This window comes from Stegostoma tigrinum, chromosome 3, assembly GCF_030684315.1.
Source record: "Stegostoma tigrinum isolate sSteTig4 chromosome 3, sSteTig4.hap1, whole genome shotgun sequence".
Lineage (NCBI taxonomy): Eukaryota > Metazoa > Chordata > Chondrichthyes > Orectolobiformes > Stegostomatidae > Stegostoma > Stegostoma tigrinum.
Genome location: NC_081356.1, coordinates 102260534 through 102278778, shown reverse-complemented (window position 1 = coordinate 102278778; position 18245 = coordinate 102260534). Strand labels below are relative to the sequence as shown.

Below are 18245 nucleotides of genomic sequence, written 5' to 3'. Positions count from 1 at the left end.
TCATGACCCAGCATATTGACCTCTCTATCACCACAATCAAGCCCTAGGTTCAATGGAGAGTACAGAAGGGCATTCCAGGAGCAGCACTAGGCATGCCGAAAAATGAGGTGTCAACCTGGTAAAGCTACCGAACAGGACTACTTGTGCGCCAAACAGCATTAGCAGCAAGTGATGGTCAGACACAAGTATTTCCACAACCAACAGTTCTAAACTCTGCAGTTCTGCTCCATCCAGTTATGAATGGGGGCGGACAATTAAACAACTCACTGAGGAGAAGGACGAGGCTCCACTAGCACCCCATCAGTGATGAGGGAGCCCAGCGCATTCAGTGCAAAAGATAAGGCTGAAGCATTTGTAATAATTTTCAGTGAGAATGATTTATCTCAGGCTCACTATAGTTTCCTCTGGATGTCTCGACATCAGAGATGCCAGTCAATAAGACGATAAAACATGGTATTGGAAGTATACCATTCAGCCTACTGAGCTTGCTGTGCCACTGAATAAGATCAAGGCTGATCTGACAACCTTTGCTGATTGAAAACCTGTGTAACTCAATCTTGCATGTTGTTAACAATCCAGCTTCAATGGCCCTCTGTGATAAAGAAATCCACAGATTTACAACTCTGAGAGAAGAAGTTTCTCTTGATCCCTGCCTTAATGTGCACCTCCTTATTCTGAGATTATACCCTCTGGCGCTTGACTCTCCCACACAGGAAACCATTTCAACATTTACCTTGTCAGGTAATGAGGATGCCTCTCATTCTTCTACATGACAATGACAGTAGATCATTCTTCAGATAAGGGCCCAAAACTATTCACAGTATTCCGGCTGTGGTCTGACTAGTCACTTGTATATTTTTATCAAAACCTACCTACTTTTATATTTCATTGCCAATGAAATTTAGGCTAAATATTCCGTTTGACTTTCCTATTACCAACTGAACTTGGATGCTAGGACTCCCAAATCCCTCTTCTGTAGCTTTCTGCAGTCTTTCTTCATTTAAACAATATTCAGCACCATCGTTCTTCCTGTCAAAGTGCACAACATCACACTTCCCCACTTCCACCACATTGTCTTCATCCAATTCAACTCACTCCACGTAATAACATAAAACAATCGGAGGCACTGGCTACTGCAAAGGCTGTTGGTTCAGATAATTTCCACCAATAGACTTGTGATCCAGAACATGCCGTATCCCGAGCCAAGCTGTTCCAGTAGGCCATAACAATGACATATATCTGATCTACCTGGAAGTTTTCCGGATATATCTTGCACATAACCTGAGCAATTAGCACCACAAGTGTAAACTCTTGATTATCAGTTAAGAGATGGAAGATCGGGGAGGTATTGTCTCTGTGGTATTGCTGCTGAACTGAGACCCTTGTAATGTTCTAGGAGCAAGGTTTCAAATCCTGCCACAGCAGATAGTGGAATTTGAATTCAATTTTAAGAAGTCTTGAATTAGGAATCTAATGATGACCATGAATCCATTCTCGATTGTCAGAAAAAACAATTTGGTTCACTCTTGTCCTTTAGAAGGGATTCTGCCATCCTGGTCTAGCCTGCATGTGACTCTATAGCAATGTGGTTAACTCTTAACTGACCTTTGGGCAATTAGGGATAGGCAATAAATACTAGCCAAACCAACGATGCCCACATTCCATGAACAAATAAAAAACAATTTTGCAAGTAGTGCTATCAAGCAGCATTTGCTTAGCAAAAACCTGCTCACTAATGCTCAACTTGGGCTCTACCAATCAAGGAGATAACAAGTGGATAGATAAAGAGAAGCAGTGGATATCATATATTTAGATTACTGGACAGTATTTGATAAGTTACCACACGTGCAGCTATATAATAAGACAATGGTATTTGAGGTAGTATATTAGCTTGGGTAGAGGACTAGCTAACTAATAGAAGATTAAAAGTTGAGACAAGGAGGGCATTTTCAGAATAGAAATCTGCATTTAGTGGAGTGCCGCAGAGTGCTGCAGCCATAATTATTTACAATATGTTAATGACTTGGAAAAAGAAAGTGAATGTATTATAGTCATGTTTGCAGATGACACAAAAATAGGTTGGAAGACAAGTACTGAGGATGGCATGAAGAGTTTGAAGGGCGATATAAACAGGTTAAGTGAGTGGGCAAAAGTTTGGCAGGTGGGATATTATGTGGGACAATGTTAGGCTTTGTACTTTGATAGGTAGAATAGAGGAGATGAATTGCGAAAGACCACGTAAAACTGTAATACAGAGGGATTCCAGAGTGCATGCACATAAATGACAAAATAGCTAGCATACAAGTTCAGCAGGTAATAGGAAAGACAAATGGAAAGTTGGCCTTTGTTTCAAAGAAAAATGAATAAAAAGTGAAGTCTTGGTAAAACTATACAAGGACTAATTAGTCCATATCTGGAAAACTGTGAACAGTTTTGTCCCTTTATCTATAGAAAGTATACTAGCACTAGAGGCAATCCAGAGAAAGTTCATTTGGTTGATCCCCGGTATGGAAGAATTTTCTTTTAAGGAGACATTTAGTAGGTTAGGCTTGTAGTCACTGGAGTTTAGAAAAAATGGGAGGTAACCTTATTGAAGCATACAAGATTCTTAAGGGACTCAACAGTGTTGAGAGGTTGGGCTTGACATGATTAGGATGCTGAGAGGCTGTTTCACCTTATAGAAGAATCTACAGCATAATCTCAGAACGACAGACAGAGGTGGAGAAGAATCTCTTCTCTCAGAGGGCAATGAATCTGTGGAATTCATTACTGCAGAGAGCTGTAGAAGCATTAAGTTTATTCAAGACTAAGATGGGTTTTTATCCAAATCAATAATTATGGGGAAAAGGCAGGAAAATGGAGTTGATTTCACAGAATGGTAGGGCAAACTCAAAGACTGAATGACTGACTTCTACTCCTATGTCTTACCACTTAATCAAGGGTGGGTAGTAAATGCTTGTGCAACCAGTAAAGCACACAACCTATGAAGAATAATAAGAATGCAATTTTTTTTCTAAAATAAAACGTCAATAGGCTAGATAAGGTTAGAAGTATGCACAACAGCCAGAGTCAGCCAGACTGTCACATGGACATTATAACTTAGAATCCAATGTAAACTAGCAATCTTAGACACACTACAGAATCAGAGTTTATGCACATAGTCATAGATAACTACAAAAATGCGGAGGCAGAAAATCAGATGTGGCATAATTTTACATACCCATTATACCCCATTTGCTGCAGAATTTGCAAGAATATTATTGAAAAATAATACGAGCTAATATCTTCCATGTTGGTTTCTTGCCATGACGCACATTTCTCAAAACATACTGCTAAAGACTTTAATAACTATGTTAAAACACACACTGAGATATTTTTCAACGCCTGAATTTTCTCAAAAAATGTCATTCTTGCCATTTATTTCATTCATTAAGTAGTTGTGGCCATTGCCAATTGAAAATTGCCCTTGAGAAGATGATGGTGAGCTACCTTCTTGAAATAGCACAGTTTGATGTAATTACACCCACAATGCTGTTAAGGACTGAGTTCCAGCAAGTTTGAGCCAGTGACAATGACAGAACAACAATATATTTCCAAGTCAGGACGGTGAGTGGCTTGGAGGGGAACCTGCAGGTGTTGTGTTCTCCTGTATCAGCTATCTTTGCTTTTCTAGACAGTCGAGGTCACATGTTTTGTCAAAGGTGCCTTGATGAATTTCTGCAATGTGTCTTAGAGATGATACACACAACTGTTCCTTATGTCTCTGATTGCCTTCTCACTTGCATTCAACTCCCTTGTTTTTGGTCCTTTGCTTTTGTATAAGTATCAGAAAAAAATTGACTACATTATTCTCAAACCCCATGTTTTCTTGGAAGCATAACATGTTATGCTGTGTCTATGGGTATCAAGAATGCAGGAGGCTGGTTAACATTTTGGTAAGGGACCTGAAGGTACATCCAGTGAAGGAAGGGATTTGCGCTTCTGTTTTCCATTTGTAGTGGTGATTATCTTTAGTGTGTGCCCGACAATTTACTTTATGGATTCATGTACTTCTTGTATTAGCAATTCTTTCCTGTGGATCATTCATGATTTTTCAACCTTTGCTTTCTTTACAATGTTATTTTTTCATAGCTCATTGAATTAGTCTCCCCTGGCAACCATCACACTTCACAAGAGTCTATTTGCTGGCCATTTAACCTATTAACTATACTGACCTCAAAGTGAGAAGTTAACACCTTTACTTACAGGCATCCCTCCATGTTAGGTCAGCCTGAGGGTAACTGAACTTGGAGCTGCCAGTTAGAAGGAAGTTCTCCCCTCTCTCTCCTGATGGTTGTTGGACAAATTCCTGGATTATCTGTTGTTGGCAAAATGTCACAATGAATAAGAAACCAGGATATCACAGAGTAGCAGTCGTCCTGACCACCTTTCGGATAGTTATCAGATGCCCTGGAGGGTCCTTACAGAATTTTGCATGCAATGTGTAATTCATCTGCCTGTCAGCAAGAGGGTTGAGGTCTGCAAAGGCTGCTAGTGAATCAAAGAACAGTCAGTTGGCTCCTTATTCCCAGCAGCAGCATTCACAATGGTAGCCACTTTTGGAACTGTAAACAAGCACAAGCAGTAATGATGGAAGAGGCCCCACATCCAGATGACGTTAGGATCACTGAATCCAGTCAGGCAAATCCTATAAAAGGAGTGAGGTAAGTGTTTCCAAAGGAGGGGATGGTGGTGCTGGGGCGGATGGGTTGCTTTTTCAGCCTTAGGGACCTAAGTCTAGAGGGCACACCTACAGCCACAAGGAAGTGTTGGGCAATATAAGGTAGCCTCCAGATTTGGTAGAGGTGATATCCTCCAAGAACAAAATACCAACCAAACGGGAAGCCCTTAAACTGTTGATAATTGGCCAATTAAGAGCATTAGTTGCCCCCAGTGGGGGAGAGCCATCCACCACTTTCTCTGCTCCTGGCAAAATACTAGAGATAGGGCCCACCCATGTTTTTGTGATCCACCTCCAACTCCCAAAGTGGCCCCAAAGCTCCTGAAAAATCCCGACCATACAATGATTACAGAATAGAATGAGGCCGTTCAACCCATTATAATCCAGCTAGCTCTCTGCAAAAGCAGCTCAACTCCTTCCATTGTCCTGTAGCCCTGTAAAGGGTTTCCCACGAGTTAATTATCAAATTCTCCTCTAAAAAGGTCTTACTGAGTGTGCCTCCAAAAATTTCTCAGGCAGTGTATTTCAGATCCTGACTACCTACTGCATCAAACAGGATGTCCTCAATCCTTCATTGCCTGTTTTCCCCAGATTCTTCCCATTTGCTGTGTCCAAACCCTTTATGATTTTGGGAATGCAAATGTAAATGCATGGGTACACCCAGCACCTTTAAGTCCCCTCCAGACCATACACTATCCTAACTCGGAACAACATTGTGATTCATTCATTGTTACAGATTAAAATACTAGGACTCACTTCCTAGCAGCACTGTGAGTGTGTCTGCACTAGATGGCTACCTGAACCCACCACCACCTTCTACTAGTATTTTGTCATATCTTCCCAATTTTGTACTCTGACACTGAATGACAAAACCCAGGATATGAAGAATTTTATTAACAACTTTCTTAAAATACCCTTCTACCCTCAATGATTTGTACACACATACCCCAGGTCCCTCTGCCATTGCATTCCCCTCCAGAACAGTACATTCTGTTTTATATTGCCTACCATGCTCTTCCTACCAAATGAGTCACTTGGCATATTTCTGATTAAATTTTATCTGCCACTCGTCATTCCCATTCCACCAGCCTGTCCAAGTCCTCGTAAGATCTGTCACCTTTCTCCTCACAGTTTAGTAAAGTCTGAAATTGTGCCCTGTATGCTGAAATCTGGCTTGTTAATTTATATATTAAAAAAAGCTGGAGTCCTAACACTGACCAGAGGAAACCTCAAGGTACACATTCCTCTAGTCCAGAAATTTTCCACCACTATTCCACATTAAGAAAAAGCTAAGGGATAAAGGCAATGGTAGGAACTGCCCTCTAATTTCTTTCCAACTATGCCACCTGCAAGGACCATGTGTGACATTGACTTCAGAACTGGAAGCAATGCATCACAATTCATGAAGATTTGGAGTGGCTGGATACCTTACAGGGAACATTGGTTTATAGGTTCCCTAGTAGTAGCTGTTCTGTAGAAGAGAAAATAAATCAGAGATAGCATGGGCATACAAAAAAAGGCAGTGTATTAATCATGGGCGATTTCAATCTACATGTGGGGCGAAAAAAATCAGCTTGGCAGAGCCACAAGGAAGAATTCATGGAGCATATTTGGGAATTTCCTGGAAAAATATGTTGTGGATCTAACCAGAGATCAAGCTACTTTGGATGTGGTGATGTTTCATGTGGCGGTTCTAATATAATGATCTCAGAGTAAAGATCCCCAATAAAACAGTGATCATAACATGATAGAATTTGGCACTCAGTTTGAGGGAGAAACCTGGGTTGGAAACAACTGTGCAAACTTAAATAAGGGGACTTAAATGAGGGCAGATCTGACTGGAGTGGGCTGGGAAAGGAATTTAGACGGATGAAGAAAGTTTAAGAAAATAATTCATGACTCACATTAAACATATATCCAAGTGAGAAAGGAGAATTTTAGAAAGGAAATAAGCTAACCATGGTTAAGTGAGGTTAAGGATAGCATCAGATTGAAAGAAAAACACCCAATGTAGGGAATACTAGTGGTAAAACAGAGGGCTAGCTTAGATTTTAAAACTAACAAAAGATGACAAAGAAAGACTTTGAGGATATATTTGAAAGTAATATCACAGCAGACAGCTGGAGTTTCTCTAAATATTTAAAAACTGAGAGAGAGAAAACGTAGTGAGATTGGGCCCTTACTCAATACGGCAGTGGAAATAATATGGGGAATCAGGAAGTGGCAGAGGAATTGAATAAATATTTTGCACAAGTCTTCACAGTAGTGCACACTAAGAGCATTCCGAGATTACTAAATTTTCAAGGGGGAAGACGGGGAATAAATATAATAACTGTCACAAGAGAAAAAGTACAGACACGGGGAGAATGTGCAAGCTCCACATAGACGGTTGCCCAAGGCTGGAACCAAATCCAGTTTTCTGGCATGGTGAGGCAGCAGTACTATCCATCATTCCACCCATACAGGTTGGGTCTATTCACATTAGAGTTTAGAAGAGCAGAAGGTAATCTTATTGAAACATGTAAATTTCTTATGGACTTGTCATAATAGGTGGGGAGAACTGTTTCCCCAATGAGACAGTCTAGGAAAAGACAGCAAAGTCTCAGAAGTAAGGGACTGTCCATTTAAGACAAGAAGATGAGGAAGAATTTCTTCTCTCAGAGTGTAGCAAATCTGTGGAATTCTTCACCCAAGGCTGGCAAGAGTGGGTCATTAAGTATATTCAAGGCTGAGAAAGACAGATTTTAATCAATAAGTGAATCAAGGGTAATGGGGGCAGGGAGGCAGCGTGGAATTGAGGGTTATCAATCAGCCATGATCTCAATGAATGGCATAGCAGACTTGATGGGCTGAATGGCCTACATTGCTCTTACATTTTATGGTCATTTGGGATAAATAGCTGCCACTCAAAAATCACCCGATTGGTCGAGAGGCGTTTTGTCCCCAGGTTCCAACAGATGTTTAAAGATGCAGTGAAAGGCAGCAGAAATATAAAATTTGCTTTCTGAAGATTGTGAAAGCTTCAGGAATGCATTCACGGCGTGCAAAAGACCCAGTGGCCAAACTGTGTACTTCACAGCAAAAGTTTACATCACGGAATGATTTAAAAACATAAATACAGGAACTTTGGAATAGCAAATAAAATTGGCACTGAAAAATGATGACAGGATGCAAAGTGCGAATTAGTTATGATTGAAATAATAGAGATTCTGGATATTTTACAATCAATCAGATTTAACTCAGGTGAACCATTACTGTAAGTTGCTAAAGCCGGATTCGTGTATCTTAGGGTCTCTTTGTCCACTGTTAACATGATGACATGGTTCCTGGAAAACTTTTTTTTTGAACTCAGTGATCTGGTTGGTACTCAATGACCTACCGTGGAATTGGCAAAAAAGGAAGGTTTAGCACAACAACGTCCCAGAACCGGTGCAAAACTTAATACGGCTGTCAACCTGGCCGCCCAACGAAAATGAGCTGTGCCAGTAAAAACCTCAAGGCAGCCTGTATGTGCAAGCAGTCACGTCGCAAACTGGGGAACAAATACAGGACAAAAGTTTCTGACATCATTCAGGTTTTCTTTTGAAAAGGCAGCAGATTATGATCAAGGCTGACTCACAGTCTCTTCGCTGGAGAGTACAGACGGTAAGGTTTCTCCCCCAGGAGCCACTCCGAAGCGATGCAGGCGCAATCCTGAAGAAACTCGCCATCTCTGTGTGTGTGAACAGAGGCTGCGATGTGCGAGCAGGAAGCATCCCCAATAGGCGGGCTGCGTGGAGGCGGCCCATAAACGTGCTCTGATGGCAGCTGAAGGGAGTTTTGTGAGTGAAAGCGGGAGAATCACCGTCATTCTCATTCACCCAAACATCAGCACTTCCTCAAATCAGAAAAGTGGCATTGCCCGAACGATTATTACCAAAATCAGATAATGAGGGGGCTGGCGAGGTGTGAAATCTAAAAATTGAAATGAAGGGGGACTTGCGAGACGCAGGAAAGGAAATATGACTTCTTCACAATGATCGCCTCGTTCGATTCCATTTTATGCCCGAATTGTTTTTATTGAAAGATATTTTGTATGAACGGAGATAATGTTTCAAACAATGCAAACAGAAAATACTGGAGAAATCCAGCAGGTCTGGCAGCATCTGTGGAAAGAATGAATAGTTAATGTTTCGAGTCTGATCTGATGCCTTGCGGATCTTTCAAGCGTCACATCGGACACGAAATATTTAACAGCGCTTTTATCTCCACACGTGCTGCTGAGTTTCGCCAGCGTGTTGTTATTTCTTTTAATTTCGGATTTCCAGTATTTGCAAAACTTTGTATTTTGAATATTTCAAGCAAAGGAAGGGCGTTTCCCAGGAATACTTCCAAACATTTCTGCTGGAAATGCTAAGCTCTATGTTACAGGGAATCCTAAAACCACACCATGATTCGAAGAGAAATGTCCTCAGACACAGGAAGTAGTCGGTTCAGGAGAATGCCTGTCGGGATTAATCCCTGCTATGGACTTGAGGGAATTTAAATTGAAATTCACAGTATGCTTGATCTTTGCTCTTAAGGAGAGTTATAACGGTCACATTCTTGAAGTTGACAGCAGGAGAGGGGGAAGAGTTATCTTGCCTCGCAAATCCCTAGGGATCAGTCTGTGGAGTTTTGATGTGTGTAAAAACCTAGCCTGGTTTGATCTCAGCAGGAAACCCACCAGGGCTGCTGGCTTTGTTGTTTTCTACAATTTCATGGCTTGTTGCAGCTCTGTGGCCCATGATCATGAATTCTACTGCAGGGTCTACAGCCTGGAGACTCCAGTTGGCAATGCAGATTCAAAGTTGAAGAGCTGTTGAAAGTATTCTTTCCAGCATTTACGGACATCATTGTCAGCTTCAAGAGAAAGAAATACAGTCTAGTGGGATGTGGGTATCAATAGCTAACCAGCATTTAATGCCCAAATGTAATTCTCCTTGAGAGGATGGTGGTGAGCTTCCCTCTAGAACCATTGCAGTGGATGTACACCCTCAGTGATGTTGAGAAGGGAACTCCAGCATTCTGACCCAGTGAGACTTAAGGATTGATGCCATATTTAGAAGCCAGGATGGCGGGCTGCTTGGACAGGAACTTGTAGTGTGTAATGTTCCCGTGTGTCTGCTACCCTTGTCCTACTAGATAATCTGCTTGTGGGTTTGGAAGGTGCTGTCCAAGGATTGGTGAATTTCTGCAGTGTGTCTTGTAAATAGTACATACTGCTGCTACTGAATGTTGCTGGTGGATGGACTGAATGTTGTGTGGTGCCAATCAGGGAGGCTGCTTTGGAGTAGTTGGTGTCAAACTTCTTGAATGTTCTTGGAGCTGCAGTCATCCAGGAAGTGGGGAGTATTCCCTCACACCTCTGACTTGTGTCTTCTACATTTTGGACAGGCTTTGAGCAATCAGGAAGTGAGTTACTTGCAACAAGATTTATTCCTTCTGACTTGTTCTTGTAGCCACAGAATTTACATGGTTAGTCCAATTCAGATTCTATTCAGTGGTAACCCTGCGGGATAAGAAATAGGAATAGGAGTAGGCTATTTAGCTCCTTCAGCCTGTTCCAACATTCAACAGGATCGTGGTTGATCCAACATTCCTCATGCCTACTCTCCTGCATTTTCCCCACAGCCCGTGATTCCCCTTTTGGATCAAAAATTTATTTTTTTTATATTGGGGATTCAATAGTGACATAGTCTTACTGGAACTGGCCATTGCGAAGCATTTGTACAGTGTATTTGTCACTTACCACTTATCAGCTTAAACCTGGATATTGTTCATTCTGCAATTGAACATGGATTGCTTCATCATATGAGGAATTGTGAATTATGCTGAAAATTGTGCTGTCTTTGTCCAACTTCCCCATTTCTGAACAAATGATGAGAAAAAGCGATTGATAAAGCAATTGATGATGCTTCAGCCAAGGACAGTACCCTGAGGAACTTCTACTGAGATGTCTTGGACCTGGATGACTGACCTTCAGCAACCACAACAATTTCCTTTTCCATGCATCCCAAAACCAGCCCAGCTTGTCCCCCCACCTCACTAACCTGTCCTTCCTCCCACCTATCCCTTCCTCCCACCTCGAGCCCCACACCCAACTCCTACCTACTAGCCTCATCCCGCCCCCTTGACCTGTCCGCCCTCCCTGGACTGACCTATCCCGTCCCTAACTCCCCACATACACTTACCTTTACTGGCTCCACCCCTACCTCTTTGACCTGTACGTCTCCTCTCCACCCATCTTCTCCTCTATCCATCTTCTATCTGCCTCCCCCTCTCTCCCTATTTATTTCAGAATCCCCTTCCCCTCGCCCATTTCTGAAGAAGGATCCAGACCTGAAATGTCAGCTTTCCTGCTCCTCTGATGCTGCTTGGCCTGCTGTGTTCATCCAGCTCTACACTTTGTTATCTGGGATTTCTCTGCCATTCATTGAGATTGTGACTGGTCTGATAATTCTCAAGTCTACTTTCCTGCCTTATTTCCATAACCCTTGATCTCATTACTGATTAAAAACCTGTCTACTAACCTGACTGCAGTACAATTTTCACAAGAGATTTGTTCAGAACTTGCCCCCATAACATTATTGAATCTCATAATAAAATCCAGGAAATCTAACTAGAATAAAAACACTTAGTTAACAATTGATAGAATTGTGTCTCAAATTTTGAGGAAATACGGTATTTTGGTATATCTGTATTCTATAGACTAACCAAATTATCATTTTCTGAGCTATTTATCAAGCCATTCTTCAATCTTCACTAACGGCCCCAGCTCCAGTTTTATCCAATATATTTATTATCTTTGTATCAAAAAGAAAATTCCCAATTGTTACCAATTTGCACTGGAAAATTTTTATTTATTCAGCGAATCTGGCAGCCTCCATCAAAGTTTAGAATTTTAAAAAAATGTTAATCATTAACAGCTACTTGGAATGATAATTGACTACATTTACAAAGTGCACCTGCTAGCTAACAATTAAAATTGGCATAACATTAGATGTCTGTTTTTTATTAATTGCTGACTGTATTGAGTCTATTAGTTTTCACTACTACTTATGCACAATTTCCATAATAACTCCAGGCAAGGGCAGATAGACAAGAAGTCTGTAAGTTGCTTAGTGAAAAATGGCACTGTACTGTGCGGCTCACAATTCAAACACATTAGAAGTGTGAATTTTCAGCACTTGCATGATAGTTGAAAATTAAACTTGCCACAGAAAGGGCTTGCCCATTTCGCTTGATGTGGAAAGTCAGCACCTCCCAGTGGCGCAATGGTTCACCTGCACATCTGCTAATGTGGTATACTACATCTGCTGTACTCGATGTGGCCTCTACATTGGGGAAACCAAGCGGAGGCTTGGGGACCGCTTTTCAGAACACCTACGCTCGGTTCGCAATAAACAGCTGCACCTCGCAGTCACAAACCATTTCAACTCCCCTGCCCATTCCTCAGATGACATGTCCTTCCTGGGCCTCCTGCAGTGCCACAATGATGCCACCCGAAGGTTGCAGGAACAGCAACTGATATTCCATTTGGGAACCCTACAGCCCATGATGAAGGGTCTAGGCCCAAAATGTCAGCCTTCCTGCTCCTCTGATGATGCTTGGCCTGCTGTGTTCATCTAGCTCCACACCTTGTTATCTCGGATTCTCCAGCATCTGCAGTTCCTGTTATCTCTGAGTTATTATCCACCTCAGTTTTGCTTTCCTCATTGATTTCCTTAGTGTCCAACCATCTAAATCATCCTAAAAGACAATATCCAATTCTCCAAAGGAGAGAATTCCAAAGCTTCGCAATCCTCAAAGTGAAGAAATTTTTCCTGAGCTCAGTCCTAAATGGCCACACTATTATCCTGAGTCATTAACCCAGTCTCAACAGACAGAAGATACAATCTCTGATCATCTACCCATTCAAGTTCTCAAAGAATTATATTTTTCAATGAGATCATCTTGCTTTGTTTTATATTTCATAGAGTGTAGGACCATATAATACAAGAACTATCACTAGAGAATACGCACTGGAGACACAGCATCAAAGTGTCATACAGCATGGAAACAGACCCTTAGGTTCAACTTGTGCATGTCGACAACACATCCCAATCTGACCTATTCCCATTTGGCCCATACCCCTCTAAACCCTTCCTATTTATCTACCCATCTAGATGCCTTTTAAATGTTGTAATTGTACGAGCCACCTCCACTTCTTTTGGTAACTTGTTCTGTACAAACACGACTCTCTGAAAGTTACTCCTCAGGTCCTTTTTAAATCTTTCCCCTCTCACCTTAAAACTATGCCTTCTGGTTTTGGACCTGACCCTAGGAAAAAGATCTTGGCTATTCACCCTCTCCTTGGCCGTCATGATTTTATACACCTCTATAAGGTCACCCCTCAGCCTCCGACTTTCCAGGAAAATAGCCCCAGTCTATTCAGTCTCCCCCATAGCTCCAACGCTGACAACATCCTTGTAAATCTTTTCTGCACCCTTGCAAGTTTTACAAAATCTTTTCTGTAGAGGAGCAACCAGAATTGTACACAGTATTTTAAAGTTAGCCTCACCAATGTCCTGTACAGACACAACATGACATTACAACTCCGAAACTCAGTGTACTGAGCAATGATGGTAAGTGTGCCAAACGCCTTCTTCACCAACCCCTGAGACTCCACTTTTGAGGAACTATGCACCTACACCCCTGGGTGTCTAGATCCCCAGGGCACTACAATTAACTGTATAACTCCTGTCCTGGTTTGCCTTACATGCCTCACATTTATCCAAATTAAACTGCATCTGCTGCTCTTCAGCTCATTGGCCCATCTCATTAAGGTCTTGTTGTACTCTGAGGTAACCTTCTTCACTGCCCACCACACCACTTATTTTGGTTTCATCTGTAAACTTACTAGCCATGCCCCTTACATTTACATCCAAATTATTTATATAAATGCTAAAAAGTAGTGGACCCAGCACCGATCCTTATGGACTGCTGGTCACATGCCTCCATGTCTAACAAAGCAACCCTCTACCACCAGTCTGTCTCGTATCTTGAAGCAAATTTGTATGCAATTGGCTAGGTCCCACTGGATTTCATGTGATCTAACCTTGCTCACCAGTCTACCGTGCGGAACCTAGTTGAATGCCTTACTGAAGTCCACATAGAACACACTGCCTTCATCACTCTTCACTGTCACCTCTTCAAAAAATTCAGCCAAGTTAGTGAGACATGATTTCCCATGCACAAAGTGTGAAAAAGCATTTGGGAAAATAATAAGCTAAAGACTGATAGGCCCCCTGGTCCTGATGGGATATATCCGAGGATAATAAAAGAAATAGTTGTTGTATTGGAAGGAATCTTCCAATAATCCTTAGATTCTAGAAAAGTGCCACAAGATAGATAACTGCCAATGTAGCACCTTTATTCAGGAAGGGAAGGATACAAAAACAAGTAGCAATGGGCTAAATAGCTCAATATTTCATTGGGAAACTGTTGGAGTCTTATGAAGAATGTGATAGCAGAGCATGCATAAGTGCATAACATACTCAAGCAGGGTCAGCATAGCATCATGGACAGTGTTGGAGGTAGTGCATTAGCGTGGATAGAGGACTGTCTATTGGGAGTCAGAGGTTTCAGATCACGGAGGGAGGCATTTTCAGGAAGGCAACCTGTAACAAGTGAAGTGCCACAGGGATCAATGATTCTGCCACAATTACACTCAATATATATTGATGAGGGAAGTTTGTGGATTATACACAAATAAGTGGGAAGGTCACTGTTGAGAATTACACAGAGCCTGCAGAGGGATACAGACATGTTAAGCAAGTGGGCAAAAACCGTGAAGATGAAATGTAATGTGGAAGATAATATAATCATAATATTTAAATTGAGAAAGACAACGAAAAGCTACAAAAAAAGGATTTGAGAGTTCTTATGCATAAATCACAAAAAGCTAGCATCTGTGTTCAGCTGGTAATAGGGAAAGCAAATTAAATGTTGGCCTTTAGATTAAATGGAATGAAGTAGGAAATATAAGGAAGTCTTGCTAAAACTAGTTTGATCACACTTGAATACTCTAAACAGGGTTTGTTTTTGTCCCCTTATCTAAAGAAAGAAATATTAGCACAAGAGTGGTCTAGAGAAGATTCACTAGGTTGATCTGGGTTATATAGGGCTGGTGTGATGGGGAAAAGTTGAGTAGGTTGGGCCTGTGCATATTGAAGTTTATAAGAATGAGAGGGAACCTTATTGAAATACACTATGATCTGAAATCCTCACCTACTTCAAGAAGACCACCGTCATTCCAGTGCCAAAGAAAAATCATGCAGGGCATCTCAATGACTACCACCTGATGACTGTGAGATCGCCATACTTTTGAGGCGTTTTGAGAGGTTGGTCATGGCCCACATCAAGTCCAGCCTAGCAAATGGCCTTGATCCTTTGCAGTTCACCACCTGACACAACAGGCCCATGGCAGATGCCATCTGCCTGGCCTTACATTTATCCCCGGAACACCTGGATAAAAAGGACACCTATGTCATTCTCCTTCTTATCGAATACAGCTCTGCCTTCAACACCTTAATTTCAAACAAACTCATCTATAATCTCCAAGAGTTAGGTCTCAGCTTCCACTTTTGTAACTGGATCCTCGATGTCCTGACCTGTAGACCACAGTCAGTAAGAATAGGTGACAATACCCCTTCCACTATAATCCACAAAACTAGTGCTCCAGCAGGCTGCGTTCTCAGCCCTCTGCTATACACCTTAAATGCACACAATTGTGTCGCCAAATTCTGGCCCCAAGTACATTTACAAGTTTGCTGACGACACAACTGGTGTGGTCAGATCTCAAACAACGACAAGACAGAGTACAGGAAAGAGTTTGAGTGCTTAGCGGCACAGTGTAAAGAGAACAATTTCTTCATCAACATCAGCATAATGAAGGAATTGGTCATTGACTTCAAGAAGCAGAGGGGAGGGCACGCCCCTGTCTGCATCAATAGTGCTAAGGTAGAGATGGTTAAGAGAGTCAAGTTCTTGGGAGTGATGATCACCAACAACAGTCCACCCATGCCAATGTGATGGTCAAGAAAGCACGACAATTCCTCTACTTCCTAAGGAGGCTAAGGAAATTTGGCATGTACACAAAACCTCTTACCAATTTTTATAGGTCTACCATAGAAAACATTCTACCTGGATGGATCACAACATAGTAGGGCAACTGCTGCTCCCTAGACCGCAAGAAAATACAGAGAGTCATGAACACAAGCAAGTCCATCATGCAAGCCAGTCTCCCATCTATTGACTCCATCTATACTTGCTGCTGCCTCGGGAAAGCAACCAACATAAGCAGAGACCCCTCCCAACCTGGTTATATGCTCTTCCATTCCCTTCCTTCAGGCAGATGACATAGAAGTTTGAATACATGTACAAACAGAATCAAAAATAGCTTCTTCCCCACAGCTATTGTATTTTTGATGTGGATGTGCCAGTGTTGGACTAGGGTTGTCAAAGTATTTTTGAACAGACCACTCAAGTATTAATTATGATCTCTGTCTTGGTACCTTGTCTGTGGTTGTAACACTGTATTCTGCACTCTGTTCTGCTCCCCTGATGCACTTTGTATAATATGATCTGCCGAAAGAGCATGCAGAACAATACTTTTCACTGTGTCTTGGTACATGTGACAATAATAAATCAAACTTAAACTCAAACCCAAGATTCTTAAGGGACTTGACAGGGTAGATGCAGAGAGGCAGTTTGCCCTTGTGGAACAGTCCAGGAGGAATTTCTTCTCTCACATTAATGAATCGATGGAACTCTTTACTGCACAGCGTTTTAGAGGTTGAGACAGATTTTTAATCAGTAATGGAATCCAATGTTATCGTGAAAAGGCAGGAAATTGGAGTTGAGGATTATCAGATCAGCAATGATTTCACTGAATGGCAGACTAGATCTGATGTTTTGAGAGGGCTACCTCTTTTGGACTATTTTTCTCAACCTGTTCTCATAGCACAACCTTCTTATTTGAAGGATCAAGCCGATGAATCTTTGATGTACCTTCTCTAGGGGAAGTATGTTCTTGTTAAGGTAAGTGAATGTGAACTGACCTGGGTGAGTTCTCACCAAGGTTCTACATAATTGCAATAATCATTCAATCTCTGGCAACATGAGTTAACATACCATTTGCTTCAGTCATTTCCTTATTGAGCCTGCATTTTAACTTTCTGTGAAGCATGAACAGACTCCCTCTGAATACCAAATAGGAGAGACAAGTTTTAGTTAATGCCTGACCTACTCTGCGGTACTGAAAATTACATTTCACTAGTGTCAAGTCATGCTGCTTCAGCATTTAATTGTAAGAGATATAAAAATTAAAACCCAAACTTGTATGACCTAGAAGGACAGCAAATACATAGGAACATTACCACCTGCACTAACCCCTCCAAGCCCCTCACCATCCTGATTTGGAAGTATACTCCCGTTCCTGCAGTGTCTTCGGGGAAAAATCCTGGATCTGCTTCCCTAATGGCATTGTGCGTCTGCCAACATGACTTTGACTATGGAAGACAACTTAGCAGCAACTTCTTAAGGTCAATTTAAACATAACAATAAACGTTTTAAAAGTTCTTCCTTCGATAATTTTTCTTCATCTTTTATTATGTTCTATTCTTGATTTGACATTGGCTTCACTTCTCGAATTTACAGTTCCTGGTTGAAATTCAGCACTGTACATTTAATTGCTTCCAATTTATTTTTTAACATGACAGCCTGACTTTCTTACCCTTCTCAGACAGATTACAGATGTTTTGTCGAAGGCAACTCATTATTTCCGTCTCTTTGTTGCAGTAACTTTCATTGCAAAATCTCATAACAGACACAGAGAGGTCTAATAAATTGTAAGTGCTACTCATTGACTAGCTACACTAAATTCCTACACTATGTGTTTTAACTGAGCATCATATGCCCAGTAAATGTATCTTACTAGCAGGCATCTCCTCTCTACCCATTAGTAAGAGAACAGTATTATCAATCTAACCTTTTCTGCCAGACGTATTTAACCTTTAAATATCCCCACCACCTTTGTAAGATGCTTTCTACATTTAATTGTACATAAATTTTTACAAAGCTTAATAAAGGAAAGAAAGTTTTACTCGGCGTTCTACAATCTCTCGCTCCATTTTAATTGCGTGTTGCTTTTCTATTCTTCCTGCCAAAGTCAACACATTCACATTTTCCTAGGTTGTACTCCATCTGCCAGATTTTTTGCTCCCTTAGCCAATCTAGATTCCTTACAGACTCCTTGGAGAGAATTTTCTGGGACCTTCCAGAGACTTTCCAAGGGAAAACAGGTAGGTGGGGAAACTCAATTGGCTGAAAGGCAAAAATTTGGTTTCCCAAGGTATTGCCATTAATTTCTAGTAACATTTCAGGCAAACTGACTTTGTTGACCTCAGTCAATGGGAATCTGTTTTGCAATCTGTAGCATGTTATGAATATCATTAACATCGCA

The 18245-nt window shown here is 41.3% G+C and overlaps 1 protein-coding gene across 3 annotated transcripts in view; it reads right to left on the bottom strand.

Moving 5' to 3' along the window:
* LOC125451244 (isocitrate dehydrogenase [NADP], mitochondrial-like) overlaps positions 1-8585 on the bottom strand; it is an 82310-nt gene extending 73725 nt beyond the window's left edge. The window contains exons 1-2 of one of the 3 annotated variants that reach the window (XM_048528161.2): positions 8340-8585; positions 4246-4357 (exon numbers count right to left, since the gene is read on the bottom strand). In XM_048528161.2, the coding sequence (XP_048384118.1) occupies positions 4246-4357; positions 8340-8576 (349 nt within the window). In that variant the 5' untranslated portion in view covers positions 8577-8585. The remainder of the gene's footprint in view (positions 1-4245; positions 4358-8339) is intronic. The other 2 variants (XM_048528162.2, XM_059644792.1) reach the window with 2 other exon arrangements.
* Positions 8586-18245: the final 9660 nt, after the last annotated feature.